This window comes from Falco cherrug, chromosome Z, assembly GCF_023634085.1.
Source record: "Falco cherrug isolate bFalChe1 chromosome Z, bFalChe1.pri, whole genome shotgun sequence".
Classification (NCBI taxonomy): Eukaryota; Metazoa; Chordata; class Aves; order Falconiformes; family Falconidae; genus Falco; species Falco cherrug.
Genome location: NC_073720.1, coordinates 63215061 through 63233092, shown reverse-complemented (window position 1 = coordinate 63233092; position 18032 = coordinate 63215061). Strand labels below are relative to the sequence as shown.

Sequence of the window (18032 nt, the reverse complement as noted above, 5' to 3'; positions counted from 1 at the left end):
TGAGGCATTATGCTCAAAGAGCAAAATAGGTGTGAAGCACTCATGGAGAGCAGCCATTAAGATGAAAGCGTTTAAAGCCGGAAGAGACATGTTTGATTAACTTGCAAATACCCGATACAATCTCTGAGCAAAGGAAAGCGGCAGTGAGCTGAGCAAGCCACCCTTCCACTGCAGTCCTACTGAGGGAGGCTCGGTCTTGCCACAGGACAGGGCCCCTCCTGCGTGCTGTTTTTGAACGCACACTCTAATTACTGCTACTGAACGGTACCGGGACCACCTCCTGAGCCTCCGCAAGACATTCCGTACTTTGCTAGCAGGTGTCAAAACGATACGGCTGACCAGACATCCTGGAAGGGTACCCGTCCCTCAAACAGAAGGTAACTCAGATACCTGACGTGAAGTTGTTTTGCTGTTTGAACAAAACAAGATGGATCAGTCTCTTTAAGCACTTCTTGGGCATATCCGACAAGGCCATTATTTTCCAGGAGCCCCTGGCATTCTTCTGCTTGCATTTGCAATTTCTCCAGCCTTAAAGTCTTAGAAGCTTCAATTGCCCTAAGGGCTGCAGACTTCTTCTCTTCCAGGACATGAAATAATTTCTCAAAACTCTGAGATGCTTCTTCTTTAGCCCTTTCACTGTTGCACTAGAAGGGAACAAAAGACACTCGGACAGATTCCACAGCTGCGGCTGTGTACAGAAACATACATAAGGTTGTTCAAGGTATCACAGCAATCTAGTCAGGCGCTTGACAGACAGGACTAATGAGCTCTGTTGTGCTCTTTGGGACTGACAACGCGATCAGCGCTGCACCCAAGCTAGCGTTTAGTACCCTAACACCGAGAACCAAGAGCAGGAAAGTGTTCCTCTGACTGCGCCTTGAGTTATGCATGGCATTTGTCTAAACAGCTCATGGAAAAGCAAGCAGGTCAGTCTCAAAGTCTTTGTGCCCAAGAGCTAGGTGCTCTTCCACCTTCCCCCATCACCCTGAACCGGAGGTCCAGCCCAGTTTCTCACGGATGCCCTCAGAACCGTAGTGCTACCTCTGACTAGTGCCCTGAACAAAAGGCACTGAGAAGCACTAAGACACGCATGAGTTCTGTGTTTTCCTTCTTTTCATAGTCCTGAAACTGTATTTGCCCTTTTGGTCAATACCGAATATTAAGCTGACATTCACAAAGGTGGTTCCTGCAGTATTTTCCACACAGTCCTGTGGTCTAGTTGTACGTAAGCCATGCAGATAAGGGTTTCCCCACCTTGTGTGAATTCTGCATTTGTTAATGTTGAGTTTCCTCTGCTCGTTTACCTGATCACTTAGTCCTGAGGCTCTCCTGCAGCTCGTCATTCACTCCTAGACTTGAATGTTCCCGAGTAGCTTCATAAGTAACACAAATGTGATCCTTTTTTGTTTGCTTGCTTTTCCAGATCTTGGAAAGTTGTAAGTGAGAGTCAGAAAATCTCTTTCTGCTGTTAAAATTGGTTGTTCCTTCTACTTTTTTCCCTCTCGTTTAATAAACCATGATTGGCTGGGCAAGCGCTGAAAACCTTTACACATTACTACGCTGTGTTGAGTAGGTGGCTGACGTTCTTGTGTGTGTGAGCCCAGCAGTCAAACAGACCCAGGAGACAGGATTCTCTCTTCAGTAGCTGTGATTCTCCCATTGCACAGTCACCATTTGCCTGTTCATCTATGAAACCCAGTGTCTGTCAGCTGAAGGCTGTAGATCACAGTGTTGAACTTTCCAGTTTGTTGTTCCCAGGCTAGATGTCCTTCCATAGACAAATGCATCATTTTTGGTTCCTCTGTTTCAGAAACTGGTCTAAACTAGAGGTTTTGCGTCATGGTTAGCACTGCCCAGTTCCACATTTGGATGCACCTGGACCAATACCATGAGGCTGCGGCGTTTTGTTAGTTCATAGAAAGATGCATAATCTGGAACACTCCATCCTGGACACGAAGACGGTCTCTCAGACTCATTTATTAAAAGATAAATTGAGATTTACCGGTTTGAGAATATAGAAGTAAGACATAAAAAATTTGTCCTGTCTTCCGCCGCCCCCCCCCCCCCCCCCCATTAGCTTTATCTAGCTTTATCTTACTTTCATTTAAGATTTGCTGTGCTATGCAATTACTTACTCTACTGGACAGAGCCTGATACTATTTTAAACATTTATCTGCCTTTTGGTATGTCTGCTTGTATTTATTTCGTTCTGAGTTTAAAAATGGATTTGGCTTTTGGTGTTACTTGAATACTTGGGATGCATTCATGACAGTACTCTGTGGTGCTTACTCCACCGTATTAAATGACCCCCCCCCCCACTGTCAGAGGCACTGGCAACTCACTGTCAGAGTTGTTCGGCTACAATGGAAGCGTCACATTTCAGAACTACAGTTCAGCAGTACTTGGCTATCCAGATACTTATTTTTCCAGAACAATTTTCTTCCTACGGAACAGCACTTTACAATGTAGACTAAGCTAAGAATGGTGTGGTATTGTGTGGATCTTTGTGCAATATAGCTGTTTGGTGACTACTGTGTGATTTGCAAAGCTCCATGCAGGTGTGAATCATGTAGACACTTTTTAGATATCTAAAGCTTTAAAAAAACAGCCTTGTTTAAAAATATCCTGAAATGTAAACATGATGTGTGTAGTTCTTATTCTTTTTTTTTTTTTTTTTTTTTGAATAAAAGCTGAAAATACAGGAGCTGGGTCGTTCCCATTATTACATTCCAGCTCTGCAGTACCCCAGCTGGAATTGTATTTCTTACAATCGATGGCAACAGGTGACTTGCAGGGAAAAAGTTCTCAAGCGTGCCCATAAACCAGTCACTCTAATTTGCGGAGAGGCTAAAGAATCTAGTTTGTCCTAATTGCCACATCAGGCTTTTACTTAAGCTGCTCTTTAGGAACTTGGCTGCCTGAGGGTCCCTCCCAGGGAGGGGAGGACAGTGTGTGTGCAGAAGAGCGTTGGCTCTTTGGCCTTTTCAAGGGAACCTACCCTTTCCCTAACGGAGGCAGAAGATGGCCCTTAGCTCTGCAGCTGAGCAGCCCAGCCAAGAGACCTGAGTGCGGTTGGACGGAGCTGCCTTGCTCTGCAGTTCTGCAAATTGGTGCCAGTGCTGGAATCTGCGTTTATTTGAAAGTATGGTGTTTCCATTTGTCAACGCTGCTGCTTTTGGGATGCTTTTAAGTTCCAGCTTATGGTGGCAGCTGCCTTCAGGCCTGCTGTATGTGCACCTGCGAGTGCTGGAGGCTGTATTCACAGTGAGTGTCCTGTGACCTGTGCTGGTGTGGTTAAAGCAGCCGCAGAGCTGATATACGTACGTGTATACTCTGGGACAGCAGGGCTGGAGCTCCTGGGAAAGCAGGAGTGTTGAAACCAAGGGCAGTATTCTGCTGCATTTTCTCAGCTTTCCTGTTTGACTGCCATCCTCACGTACGTGGTTCAAAGACACAAAAGACATGTTCATTGCTTGAAGTGGAGTAAAACCACAAGAGAGAAGGGTGGCTGAAGAAGCGCAGGAAGCAATATTCCTGGCACCATGTCAGCAAATGAACGCAGAGCTGGCGGGCACTTAGAGCCATAGAATCATTGGGGTTGGAAAATATCTTTGAGATCATCATGTCCAACCGTTAACGCAGGACTGCCATGTCCATCAGTAAACCGTGTGGCTAAGCACCGCATCTATGTGTTTTTGAAACAGCTCCAGGGCTGGTGATTCCACCATGTCCCTGGGCAGCCTGTTCAACGCTTGGCCACCCTTTCAGTGAAGAAATTTTTCCCAATACCCAATCTAAACATCCCCTGGCATAGCTTGAGGCTGTTTCCTCTTGTCCTGTCACTTGTTATCTGGGAGAAGAGACCAACCCCCACCTACCTACAGCCTCCTGTCAGGGAGCTGCAGAGAGCAGTAAGGTCCCCCCTGAGCATCCTCCTCTCCAGACTGAACAACTGCAGTTCCCTCAGCCAGTGCTCATACAGCTTGTGCTCCAGACCCTTCACCAGCTTCACGGCCCTTGTCTGGACACGCTCCAGCATCTTGACATTGCTCTTGAAGTGAGGGGCCCAACACTGAACAGAGGACTGAAGGTTCAGCCTCACCAGTGCCCAGTGCAGGGGGACGGTCACTGCCCTGGTCCTGCTGGCCACACTGCTGGGGACACAGGCCAGGGTGCTGCTGGCCGCCTGGGCCCCCTGGGCACACTGCTGGCTCCTGCCCAGCCGGCCGTCACCCAGCACCCCCAGGCCCTTTCCCACCAGGCCCTTTCCAGCCGCTCTGCCCCAGCCTGTAGCGCTGCGTGGGGCTGGTGTGACCCAAGGGCAGGACCCGGCACTGAGCCCTGCTGAACCTCACACAACTGGCCTGGGCCCATCGCTCCAGCCTGCCCAGGTCCCTCTGCAGAGCCTCCTGCCCTCAGGCAGGTCAGCACTCCCCCGCACCTTGGTGTCATCTGCAAGCTCACTGAGGGTGCACTCGATCCCCTCATGCAGATCGTCAATAAAGATGTTAAACAGGACTGGACCCAGTACTGACCCCACCAGCTGGATGGAACTCTAGTCACCACCACTCTCCGGGCTTGGCTGTCCAGCCAGCTTTCATCAAGTGAGAGGTAGATCTGTCCAAGCCATGAGCAGCCAGTTTCTCCAGGAGAATGCTGTGGGTGATGGTGTCAAAGGCTTTACTAAGTTTCAGGTAGTCAACCTGCACAGGCTTTCCCTCATCCATCAGGTGGGTCATCTTGTCATAGAAGGAGATCAGGTCTGTCAAGCAGGACCTGCCTGTCATAAGCAGGACCTGCCTGTCATAACCCCCTGCTGGCTGAGCCTGATCCCCTGGTTGTCCTGCACATGCTGCGTGATGGCGTTCAGGATGATCTGCTTCCCTGGCACTGTGGTCAGGCTGACAGGCCTTTAGTTTCCCATACGCTTCCTGCCCTTCCTTTAGATGGGCTAACCTCCAGTTAACTGGGACCTCCCCAGTTTGCCAGGACTGTTGCTAAATGATGGAACGTGGTTTGGTGAGTTTCTCCTGTCACTTCTTCCCTTATTTAGAAAGTGCCATGTATCAGGCATCCCCTGATACTTCAGGGTGTTTATGCAGGTGTGAAGTCATTCGTGCAGGTTTTATTAAAATTTTTTCATGCCTCACAGCGGAACAGCCAAACCATTACTGAAATTAAATCTCAAATTGTTAATTGGTGGGGTTTTTTTTTCAAATGACAATAGAGTCTATTTTAAAGAACTTCTGAGGCAGAAATATAAAGATGAAGAAGGGTAAGACTAGGACTTTTTATGAGAAAAAAGTCATGTATAATACCAGGTTTGTACTATTTTAATTTTATTTCAGTGCACTTTGTTTCTTTCAAACATAAAATTTATGAAAAAATCATTTTCAAGACACTAGCAAGGAAACATTGTACCGGTAAGATTTCTCTCTGCAAATCCTATTTCTTCTCTGGACACCTTAATTCACAGCTTTTTTTAAAGATTTATTTTATGTAGCTTTTATTTTGTCAGGCTCCATGGAGGCAAGCTGTCATTGCTCTGAGCCCCATCCAGTTCCCCATGCACCAGGCAGGTCCTGGCAGTCACATCACCCAGACTGGTGTGCTACTACTGTAATTAAATAGCAGTAACATAGAGCATGCAGTTTTGCAGGGCAAATATATTCAAGTGCATTTAAACATTAGTTTGTCTTTCATCACCTTTTTTTTATCTTGTCATGAGAGCAGCCAGTACAACAGGACACATGCATGGGCTTGGGGGGCCTTTCCTCAGGGTTTTTCTATCATTTTTTGTTCAGTCCCAGTTGCTGGTTTTTGAGCTGAATGAGCAGAGCTGAGCATGTGGGTAAGCTCTGATTTCATTGACTTTCTAGTGTCTCACCCTTTATTTAGATTTTCCTTCTCAAGTTCTTCTGCCTAGCTAGTTGCTGGATTTCTAGTGTGAATGCAAGCAGAAGAGATTTTTTAGAGAAGCAGTGCAAAGAACGCGCCCTTGGAGACCATGTAATCACTCATGAAGTTATTATATATAATGAGGAGAAAATACTAATATTCACTGGTTTAGTGTATTGACATACAACCCATTTTAGTATTTTATTATTTACAGTGATTTTTTTAAAAAGATTGCTTTATGAGCTTGATTATTTTTTAACTTTAAAAAAGACCTTTCACTACTATTTTTCAAAGTGTAGTCAACATTGTTTAAGAAATACTAATTTCTTAGTTGTGATTTTGTGGTTCTGGTCCAACCATTAACTGTGCCTGTTTTCTTTTCAAAAAGGGGGCAACAGCAACGAGCATTAGCACCAGCTCTGAGCTCAAGCTCGTGCTGCAGTGTTGTGCATCCCCTTGACTCACCCCCTGCTCACCCTTGGGGAGATCTTTCCTCACAGGACCTCTAGCTCCAGGATCACCCTAATAAGACCAGTTGCATCCATTGGTGTGACTGGAACATGTAGCAGGGCAGCAAGGAAGAAACACTGAAATATTTTTAGGGACATCTGATCAAAGCATATTGGCTGATAAGTAGAAACGAGAATAGGAGAGGTGGGCTGTGTGGTTGCACACCAGCCATTGGCAGTATTTCCTGGGAGACAGGCTGAGCCTGCTTTGTTCAGCTCATGTATAGTCAGTGTGTGCTTTGCTTTATACACTCTGCGGTCTCATAAGTGCTCATTTACTTCTCAAGGGAGAGGCACAAGATTTGAGATTGCGTGAAGTGCCCTTTGACATGGGACCAACCCAGGCCTTAATATATTTTCCAGTGCTGCTGGTAGCGTTGGGCTGTCCTCCACAAAGCATAGAAGAAATGCTAAGGTGCAAGGGCTGGCTGCTTTGAAGTAAGTCTAGAAAATGTTTCTTCTGCTTTGAAGTGCAAACCTGATGGCAAGCCACTGCTCCAGTGGCTACCATTACTTTTGATATGGCACATACAATGCAAATGAATGCTGGCAAGTGACAATCAAAAGGCTTTGAGAAACAGAGGACCAGAGAAAACTTATTCTTACTTTCCACAGCTGTTATGCTAAAGAATACTCAACATGTTGAAATAGAGTTAAGCAAGTAGGTCTGCAGAGACCAGCTTGTTGGAAATAAAGTTAAAAGCCTGCATCTCCCCAGTGTGACTCAACGGATGATTACACTATGTTTCACTGTTGAGATCAGCATTGCTCACATTTGCAACGTGTTTGTAATGAGAAATCTGCCAGAAGTTATTAAGTTGTCATTAGGGTGAACTCTGAATTAAGAAGAATATTCTTTATCAATATGAAAAAGATTTCTTAGTCATCAAGTTGACATTTTTTCCTGTTGTGGATTTACCAAAATGTAAATTCCTTACACTTGGTTATTTCTTTTTAAAATGATACAAAACTTTTTTTCCCCTATGGTTCTATTGTTTGCTAATGATACCAAACAAAAAAGCAAGTTCTACTGAGAAAAAAACCCCAAACAAACACCTGTTTCTAATTTAATTATATTTAATTATATTTATTTAATATAATTATATTTATATATATATATATATTTATATAATTATATTTAATTATATTATATTTAATTATATTTAACTATATTTAATAACTATATTAAACAGCATTTTAACCATGTTCTTCAACCCAGCATAGCTATCTTTATGGTCTGGATTTATTCAGTTTACAAAGCAAGCTTGGGCTTCATTCACACCTGTTTACATCATGTGTGAATAAGCCCAAACATGCTTAGTCCCAAACTGGTTGAAGTTATGAAGTGCGCTCTGTTCCAAGGCTTGCCAAAACAAATAAGACATAAAAGGAAAGCAGTTTTAATTCAAGATACTGGCAAAGAAAAAAGGATATGATAATAAACTGTGCAGAAAATTTAGGAAGTGTACAACCTTGTCATACTGGAGCCTGCCAATGTTTGCTTCTCTCATCCATAACTGAGTTACTGACCAGAACATTTATATCTCCCTGCCCTTCCCTTTCTTATAGTAGGTTTAGTCTAAATGCTCGCAGAATATTTTATGTGTTGACATAAATAGTGGCAGAAATATTTAACACAATTAATTTTACGTTGTTTTGTTTAACAGCTGGGGCTTTTTATCTTATCAAAGCGATAAGACTGCAATATTGCAAGTTATCAAGCTATTTGTTGAAAAGGAAGGAAAACACTGTTCTACACCTTCATTAACAAGTGCTGATTTTATCCCTGGGTAGTTATAATTTGTTAACATTAATGTTACAGTTAACGTTAACAAGCTTCAAATTCTTCAAGTTTTGTGGTATTTTTTTCACATCTAATTATTAAAACCTATTTCTGGATTCAACAGAAGAGACAAAATATGTGTTGAGCCTCCATCAGAAGGTATTAAATAATCTTTCTTATTTTGAAGCATAGCTAAAATTGTCCTGGCTTCAGCTGGGATAGAATTAATTTTCTTCTTAGTAGCTGGTGCAGTGCTGTGTTTTGGATTTGATGTGAGAGCAATGTTGGTAGGACACTGATGTTTTTAGTTGTTGCTGGGTGTTGTTTATACTAAATCAAGGACTTTTCAGTTCCTTGGGCCTTGCCAGCCAGAGGGCTGGAGGGACATGGGGAATTGGGAGGGGACATAGCCAGGACAGGTGACCTGAGCTACTCAAAAGGATATTCCATACCACATGACATCATGCTGGGTATATAAACTGGGGAAAGAAGAAGGAAGGGGGAGACATTTGGCATTATGGTGTTTGTCTTCCTGAGTAACCATCACACAGGATGGAGCCTGGCTTCCCTGCGGGTGGCTGAGCACCTGCCTGCCCATGGGAAGCGGTGAATTAATTCCGTGCTTTGCTTTCCTTGCATGTGCAGCTTTTGCTTTACCTGTTAAATTGTTCTTATCTCAGCCCTTGAGTTTTGCATTCTTTTCCGATTCTCCTCCCCATCCCTCTGGGTGGGTGGGAGTGAGCAAGTGGCTGCCTGGGGCTTGGTTGCTGGCTGGGGTTAAACCACCACAGTCAATGCAAGCAAATATAAATTGGCTACTATAAATGAAGAGTTTCTAAATGTCAGTGAGGAAAAAAAAAAAAAGGAACAAAGACTGAAGGCTAGCGGTATCTGAGCTGCCTGTTCCAAAGGGTATCTGTTCTCAAGCACTCGCAGTGACAACGATTTAAAAACTGTTGCTTAAAAGGATATGACACTTGCTTTGACTTCAGCTTCAGTGTGTCTGGCCATCTGTTTGAGATAGGTAGTTGTTTTTTGTTTTTTTTTAGGAATGTGACCCTCCCGATGGCTTTGAAATGAGTCAAGCAAACAAAGCATGTATAAATGTGGCCCAAAACGGCTTTCGCTGCGGCACACCCGAAGTGAAATCCCGCTGCGTTCAGAGCCAGCTTTTCCGAATTGTGATTCAAGAGACCCAGCCAAAGACCGGGAAAGCCCAGCGGCAAGCTTGTCAGTGTAGCGGGACTTTCTGCCCAGCAGCCAGCCGGGGCAGCCCTACCGCTCGGACCTTGTTAAAACCAGTCCCGGCGCTCCCCGGAACGCGGCGCACAGCGCCGGGCCCCGCTCCGCGCCCGGCCGTGGGCAAAGCGCCGGCCCGGCCGCCGTGCGCTGTGCCGCGGCGCTGCCGGCAGGGGGCGGCCCTGCGCCGAGCCGCTGCCGCCGGGACCGGGGGCGCCGCGGGGACCGGGGCGCAGCGCGGCGGCCGCGGCCCTTGGTCGGTGTGTGCGGGGGAACGGGGATGCAAGCATGGGGGCGGCGCTGGGCTGCTGCTAAAGCAGCCCGACGTGTGTCGTGGCGGAAACCCAGGGGGGTGTCACAAAACTGTTGTGCCAGGGTTCAAACAGGTTCCTCCATCTCCCAGGGATAAAATCGGGCCACCCCCTGGGCCGTGTCCGAAGAGCAGCTGCAGGGCTAACGAACGGACACCGCGGCACTGGCTCGCAGAGTCTTGCTTGTGTCTTTGCCGGGTCCCCGGTGGGGTGCCCAGCCCCACGCGAAGCACCTGGGAGTGCTGCAGCCCCTCCAAGAGCTGAAGCGCAGCCGAGAAACGGCTTTGCCGGCAGATTTCCACCAGGAGCAGAGGCAGCGAGGGCAAAGCCGCCCCTGGCCTGCCGAACAGCTGCTGAGGCTGTGCTTACCCGCAAAAGTCTCCCACACTAAAGGGCGACAGCTGAACCCCTGCGCTACATCGCTGCCAGCACTGAGCACCGTGCTGCCTGGCGTCAGTGGGCCGTCTGGATGTGGCAGAGGACACGGGACTGCAGATCCCGCACCCTGTCGCCTTTTGTTGCACTAGTGCTAAGAACTGGTTCAAAGTGCAAGAACAAATTGCAGGTTGTATACACTAGGTGTACATTAGGTATTAGGCAGGCTACACACATATATGTTTATAGGGGTAAAAATTCTGCTGTGCCCTGGTCCATTTAATTAAGATAGATTTCAAAGGCTACCCAGCAGGTAAACATAAGATGGATGCAGTGAAGACAGATATAATGGAGGAAAAGCATGTTTGTTCACTTGGCAGTGCCAAGGAGCAGGCCTTTTGACAGAAAAAAAAAGATTTCTGCCTGAATTTGTTTAATGCATCTAGCAAACACACTTCAGGCCCACAGTTCAGCTCTCTTTAGAAATGCCACAAGCACTCAGCTTCGTGCCACCATAAGCAGGAGTGACCAAAACAGGGTGCTGCACTGTGCAGTAGGTCTGCTTGCTCCACTGCTGGATCAGCAGGTGATCGAGGGTTGCTTGTGTGAGTGCACAAGCCAAACAAAAAGGATATACACCTTGTAATTTGCTGAAAGAGTTCTGGGTTCTGAGCATGCTTTTGAAATCCCATTTTTTTTCCACTTAAAAGTAAAGTTGAACACCTACCAACTTTCTTCCCTCCTGCATCCCTCCCACGTTCATAGTCCAGAGGCAGTGTCCTGTTTACAGTGCCAACACTTCCTGCAACGCCTATGCACTGCCTTTGCTCCCCCAGTCCCGTGCCTGCCAAACACAGAGGGAACAATATGGTCTGTGGGCAGTAAGCCACCCCAGGTGAGACAATGTGTAACCTTCCTCTGGCTCAGCAAGCAGGGACTGTGCTCCGGTGGTCTCGGGTGGAAGACATTCTTGGCATATGTCCATTACGTTTCTAGAACACACAGCTTGTTCTAATACCAAACATTCAGTTTACAGTCACTGTGTGTCTGAGACAATAAATAATTGCAAACCCAAAGAGCCTGGAGAAGACCTTTTCTTAAACTGCAAATGAAAGTACAAGAGGGACACAACAGCCATTTATACTGCAGGCTTCTGAGTTAGGAGGACAATTTCTAAATTTGTTGTCTGGATGGGCCTACAGCCATCTTAAGCAGTTCCTTGGGTATCTGAACACCTTTGAATCGTCTGCTAAGAAATATAACTGTCCAGGTTTGGAAAGGACACCTGCAGGGTGCTGCCAGCTGGCAAGTATACCAGCAAGAATGTTTATGAATTTTTTCCTTTCTTTTTGACCACACATAGAAGAAAAAAAAATCTTTCATGATCAGCTCTGTAAATGATTGCTTAGTAATAGGGAGTGAAGTATCAGAATAATCGATCCAGGAGGGTCCCGGCCATGCTGTGAGGTGTGATCATTGATAACTACCCTGACAAAGGATTACCTACCATGTCTTTGGCCCTTCCCAGCATGGGAGTTTCCGCAGACTCCCTAGATAGTCCTGGTTGTGTCTCCCTCTCCTGCAGCAGTGTGGCTTGCCTGATGAGGTTTTATGTATGATGGAATTGAACAAATCATCCCTTTTTCTATGCAGAAATGTCCTGAGTTTTCTAGGACTTTAATCACATCCTCCTTTGTCGCTTCTTTTTTAAGTGCTATTGCCCCCAACTTCTTTAATCTGTCTCCAACATGTTTTCTAGCTTGCTGACTGCTTCCCCCACCCTTACCCTGTTCTAGGCCCTCTCAAGCTGTTCCTTTTTTTATGGAAAGACAGCTCTAATGCTGAATCTAGAGCTGGGGAGAACAGACAACTGCTTCACATGTCTCATACATGGAAACCTATGGGGTAGAGTCTGAATTATTGGTGTCTCTTTCCCCACACTCTTGATGACTTCCTGTCTGTAAATTCAGCAGATATATGTATTTTTTCTTCAACAGGAAAGAAAATGAATTTAAGAGGAAAACTGCTGCTCTGGGGGCAAACTAGAAACCTTCTAGTTAGACACATAGAAGTTATAAAACTAGTGCTTTTGAAGGAATTGATCGGAAGACTATTATTTCACCTGGCATTACTAAGCCAGCATCTCAACACCTGGGGCTTGATACCCCTGGTTTCATAAACTGTGTGCTTGAAGAGGGCTGTGGGAGAAGGATGGACTTGTTTTTGACAAGTTCAGCTACTGCAATGTCCCTGAGTCTTTCATGGCTCACATTTCCATGTCACCCAGCATGCTGACTCTGTATTCACCATGTATTTTACCTGCTTCTCTTGTCTTTGTGCTTTTTTTTGTTGTTGTTTATTTCCTCAGCCCTACTGAGAAGCATCATGAGTCTACCCTACAATTAGCACATAAATTGTTGTAGTCATCTCCTCTCTGACACATGCACACTTGTTTCTCTGAAGCATCTGTGTTTTAGTTAAGGGCTGTGCCATCAACACTGTGGTGTGACTAAGTGAAGGGATTTGTTTCAGGTCAAGGCTGCTAAGTCACATGTTCTGTAAAGAATAATGATGTAATTCTGTATTATGGTTTCAGCAGCAGAGCTAGCTTAAGATGTTTCTGGCCACACTGCCACCAGCTACCCCTTCCTCACACCCCCAGCCTATTGTTTTTAAAGGAATTGTGACTGATAGTCCATGGATGAGAATGAGCAACATGCAATGGGAAAGGGGTAACTTCTTTGGCAATAAAACCATGTTACGAAAATCTAACATGCAATTATGTGCTAGATACTCCGTAACCAACTACCACTAGAGGCAGTGATCTCTTCTTTGTAATTTCTTTTTTATTGTATGCTATATTTTAATCCTGATCTCTTCTAGTTGACATTGACTATAAGCAGTGCTGCCAGGTTTGTGGTATTCTTTCCATTATTATGCTGTAATTTAACAAGATAAGCAATTTTCTGATAGCCAACCTAAGCAGCTTACTGACAGCCTGAGCAATGTGATCAGCACTGACCTGCAGAGCAGAGGGCCCTCTAGCAGTCTGAAAGCCCAGCAACTTCTTAAAAAGAGGTATTTATAAATAGTGTAATAGAGTGGGAAATAATTTTACTCCCCAATCTGTTTCCATAGGTGTTTTTAAAGTCTCTTCTGGCAGTGATTTTTTAGCACTGTGTTGCTTACTCTCTTGATCTGCTGATGCTAACTCATTAAACAGCGGAGAGCTTTGTTACAGTCCATGCCTGCTCCTGAATCAGGGTGCAGCGGAGGATTTCCTCCACAAATAGCTGAATAGTTATTTTATGTTGAGAAGTATAACCAAAATAATAAAATAATCCTGGTGGGGTGGCAAGAAAGCACACAACCCCCTGCAGGCTCCTTCCCAAGGCGTCCTGCCTGTCCATGTGTGTCAGGGTACACTGGGGCAGCTGGCTCTGGGAGCAGTGGTGGCAGAGTGGCTGCATGAGTGCTGGCTGGCTGAGGGTGCTGCAGGAAGCCACCTTGTCTGGGAGCGCTGCCTGGGCCACAAGGGAGTGACAGTCATGGGAAAGGGCTCTGAGGGACTTGGCAGCTACAGTAGTACAATGTCATACAGCAGAGATTTTTCTCTGTGGAGGGGAAGGTTCATCTAGTGTGTGTATGTGTCATGGAGGGACAAGCCACAGAAAACTTCAGTAAGCTTGACCTGTAGCATCTTGGTCTGGGACTTTGCATAGAGATGTGAGGGTTGTTTTTCAGGACGGTTCTGAGAGCCAGGTTCCCACATACATGAATCATGAGTGGAACCTTAAAGCCAGGTAACAGCAAGAAAAAACAAAATATTTGCCAGGTTCCAACTTTGTTTATATGGTTGCAGAGACTGTATGTAAATGCCAGTATTTAATGTGGTGTATGCTTTTGTGTGAGAACAAATGTGTATCACTTAGGAAAAGTGATCTGTTTGTGAGATCTGTTTCTTCCTGGATGTTTAGAAAGATACCCTCATAATGGTCCTTACTTTATAAATAGCTTCCTTTAACTGTTGCAGTTATTTGCTGTCATTCAGTTAACATTGGGAGATTCCCTCAATTCCAGACTGACAGGCAAAAGAGACTTCATAAACATTACATTATTTCTCTGCTTCAGGACTTGATGTTATCACAGTTAATGCTTTGTGAAGGTAGCTGGTAAGAGGAATAAACATGGATTTTATTTTCTTTTCAATTCTTGTGTCATGACACTTTGTTCTTTGTTTGGAATTGCAGTGAAGTGCCCCAGCCTCAGTCAGTGTTGTTCTGCTTCCACAAAGGAAGATTTCATGAAGACATCGCTTTTTTAAAGGATAAACGGTTTCCCATCAGTTTCTTATGAGTACATTCACAGCTCGAATACAGGAGACCACACAAATACTTGACCGTACTGTCATGATCAAATACCTGTGTGTACCAAGCACCTGTCTACTCATGCTCAGAAATAGGTTGCTGCAGTGCTTCTCAGTCACTGCTCCTCAGCCTCTTAGTGCTTTGCTGATGAACTCAGCGAGGTATCTGTTGGAGATTTTTTAGCAAGGTGTATATTTTTTGGATACAGCAAGATGCATGGGATGGCTGAGGTGCCTTTCAAGCACTTTGTGTCCTGTGATGATTTTTCATTCTCGTAAAAAGCTGCTTTGGGGGCTGAAGTGCTTCCTCATCATGATATACATTCAGCTTGGATAATGAGTGTGTAAGCTTCCCTGTTAGTCATTCTGGCCCTAACAATTTTTGCATGAGGAATGACAGAAAATTTTATTGTACTTCCATGTTCACACTTCTGTCTCCGTTTCCCCACTTTGGAGGGATCCTGTGATATCATTCCATGGTAGGTTTCCCCTGGCAGTGAAGGCAATGTAGACTCTCCCTTCCTGGTTGCTAGTATCTATCTTATGCTATAATGCATTATGTACCTGGGTCTTTGTGGAGCTACACTGAGGATTCCCTCAGACTTCAGGTTGATCTATGAAGCTTTCTACAAAGTTGGGAATATGCCTAAAATCCATTACCTGCAGTCATAATGGCCAACACAAAATCAGCTGGTGATGGAGTCACCAACTCACCTGTTTTGGGGGTTTTTTATTGCTAGTGTGTGGGAAATCCTTGCATAGAAGTGGAGAGTGCTGTGGTGAGGGTGAGGAGTGTGGTCAGTTGCTCTTGACCAAGTCCATGAGTCCCAGGGAGCTCAGGGCTTACCTGCTCCAGTGCTAAGCCTGTCAGCCAAAGGAGGTTAGCCAGGGGTGATGTGAAAGGATTTGGGTAAACACTCCCATTAGAAGAGGCAGAACCCTTCAGTGCACTGAGCTGTGACAACTTCCCTGTTTGAGGAAAAATACCTGCTTTCTTAACTTTGATTACTCTCTGAAAATTGATGTGCAGAGGGTGCTGGAAGGAATGGTGGTTTTGTGAGCTGACTGTGACACTGAGAAGAACACTTCATTGATTAAGTAAGAAGTAATTCCCTGAGATACAAAGAGCTGTGTGTGTTACACCAACGAGTGTGGCCCTTTTTTGTTAATGACTGTGTGCCTCTGCATGGCAAGCCTTCAGTTTGGATGCTGATGTCCTCTCCAGATTTGACAGTATTCTGGGGTTCCTTTCTAAGTACAGAAAAAAATGAGGTTCTGCTCTTGCTCCAGTTCTGCCTAAAGTGAAGTCTGTGCTTACGTCTCCTATTTCCTAACTCAGGGACCATCTCAATCTGTTATTAGCAAACATAATTTCCCCCAGTCTTGCCACAGTTCACCTGGCCAAGACATAGATGTGTGTCTGAATACTCAACCTGATCACCTTCAATAGATTGCTCCTTAGCTTGCTTCCTGGCATAGCGTGGATATGTGAATCTCATTCTCCTGGCAGCCCATACATCCTTCGCTGATTAAAAATAGAGTAATGAATATTAACAAAAGAAGGAGAAAGCCTCCTGTGCCAGGACCACAGCCACCAAACAGACAGAAAACCAGTCACTACCATCTTATCTTTCAGTGGTCCCTCTGTTGTTAGGATTACTCTTACAGCTGGATGAAAGGTGAAAATAGATTATCTTAAAGCCAGAAAAAAAATCTGTGCCCTTCCAGTACCCAGCTCTGCTGCACACCTGGCCACTGTCTTCCACTGGTTTTGCTTCTGAATTTCCAATCTGGATGAAGGGCGTAGTGACCTAGCAAGTCAGCTAAAAAAAAAAGAAATTAAAAAGCACAATGCAGGTCACTTCAAGAGAGAACCTCCCCAGTCTGAAAGGCTGCTTATGTTGTGATATTTAAATAGATGTTTAGTGCAGAATAGTCAATACTGTTCATGTCTTTAAAATAGAGATTGATAACTAAATAATAACAAGACCATTAAACCAGTTGTTTTCTGCAATGGATGCCGTTAAGTAAGATGCTGGACGATGGAGGAAAAAAATGTTGAGCAGGCAGCAAGCAGTGATCTACCATGAAAAATACATTTAATGTGTAGTTACCAGATACTGGCAAAATAATCATGAAGTCTGGGCCTTACAAGCCTCAGCAGAGAGCTTTACCTTTGACTTCAACGTGGCTGAAATGCTCCTCACAGTTCTTCCTCTGGCCTTACAGGGGACAGTGTGCCATGCCATGCCAGGGCCTTGTGACCTTGGTACCATGATTCATTTATTTCTTAGCACGTCTTCACTGGAAGTCCTACATGGCTTTGTGCATTTTTGCTTTCATGTTCCATAGCAATGTGAATGTGACCCATGAAAGCTCCCTCTGAAGATGTCAGTGATAGGCTCAGTTTGCTGAATTGTCCTGAAAGTTAGAGATAAGTCTGTTACATAAGGAATCGCTGTGTGGGGAAATGTTGCAACCGTGCTTATCTGAGGCTATCCATGTCTCTTACTTTCAGTCATTTTCATTTAACGGTTGGGATTTTCAAGCCTTCTACCAGTCTGACATGCATTTTGTTGTAAGTACTAATTATTTTACAGAGACTAAATACTATTCCAGTCTATTTCCCCCTCCCCAATACTTTTTTCTGATACACTAGGGTTTTTTATTATTATTATCATTATCACCATCAACTCTGGAGAAAGAAGGGTTTTGATGGGCGTGGCTGTTGAGGTATTCATTATGAAGAGGGCTCTTTTGCAAGCAATGAGATGAGGTGGTGTTCAGAATGAAGGAGCAACAAAACCCAAGGTCCTGAAAGGAAAATTAACTTAAAAGAAGTCAGAAATTTCCGACTACTTCAGTTAGAAAGAAGATGTATGGAGAGGGATAAATCCAAAACCAAACATCCTGGTAATGCTATAAAATGTTAAGACTCAAGTATTGGTTCAGAAGGAAAATATAGTGTAAGCAGTGTATAATCCAGGGTCAGGACAAATTATATTTGAGGAGAAGTCGCTTATTTTACTCAATGGTCTTGCATCCCCCCATGATGCAATTTATAGTTCATCCTAAGGGGCAAGTCCTCTTCCCTCCCCTGTGTATATTGACTTATGCTGCTTTCCCAGCATCCAAGCTCTTCTTCACAGGGACAAGTGACAAGCCCAAGGAATTTTGCAGAAGTGCCTATTGCAAATCTCTCAGCATAGGGTGGAGTGCACCTGAATATACATTAAAATTCTGAGGAGAGAATGGCCAAGGCAGGTGTATGAGAGCAGTATGGATTAATGAGATACCACCTCTCAAGCTGGAGCAAACACCCTCAGGTCAGGAAATGTACAGGCTGGATGTCCAAGTTCCTGTAACCTCTTCCATCCTTTTGACTCCAGCAAGGGTACCGAGATGACTGAAAATTGCTTGTGTTTGTGGTAGCCATCTCTGGGCCAAGTGTACACTTTCTTGTAAATTTGTAACTGCATACATTCCAAGAGGCTAGGGACAGTATGAAAGTCATGACAATATTTTTAGAAAGGTAAGTGAAATGACCTGAG

The 18032-nt window shown here is 44.8% G+C and overlaps 1 protein-coding gene across 1 annotated transcript in view; it reads right to left on the bottom strand.

The window, feature by feature from the left end:
- LOC114018114 (E3 ubiquitin-protein ligase TRIM36-like) overlaps nt 1-18032 on the bottom strand; it is a 119250-nt gene that overhangs the window by 6699 nt on the left and 94519 nt on the right. Inside the window, exon 2 of the mRNA XM_055698309.1 lies at nt 391-644. Coding sequence (XP_055554284.1) covers nt 391-644 — 254 coding nt within the window. The remainder of the gene's footprint in view (nt 1-390; nt 645-18032) is intronic.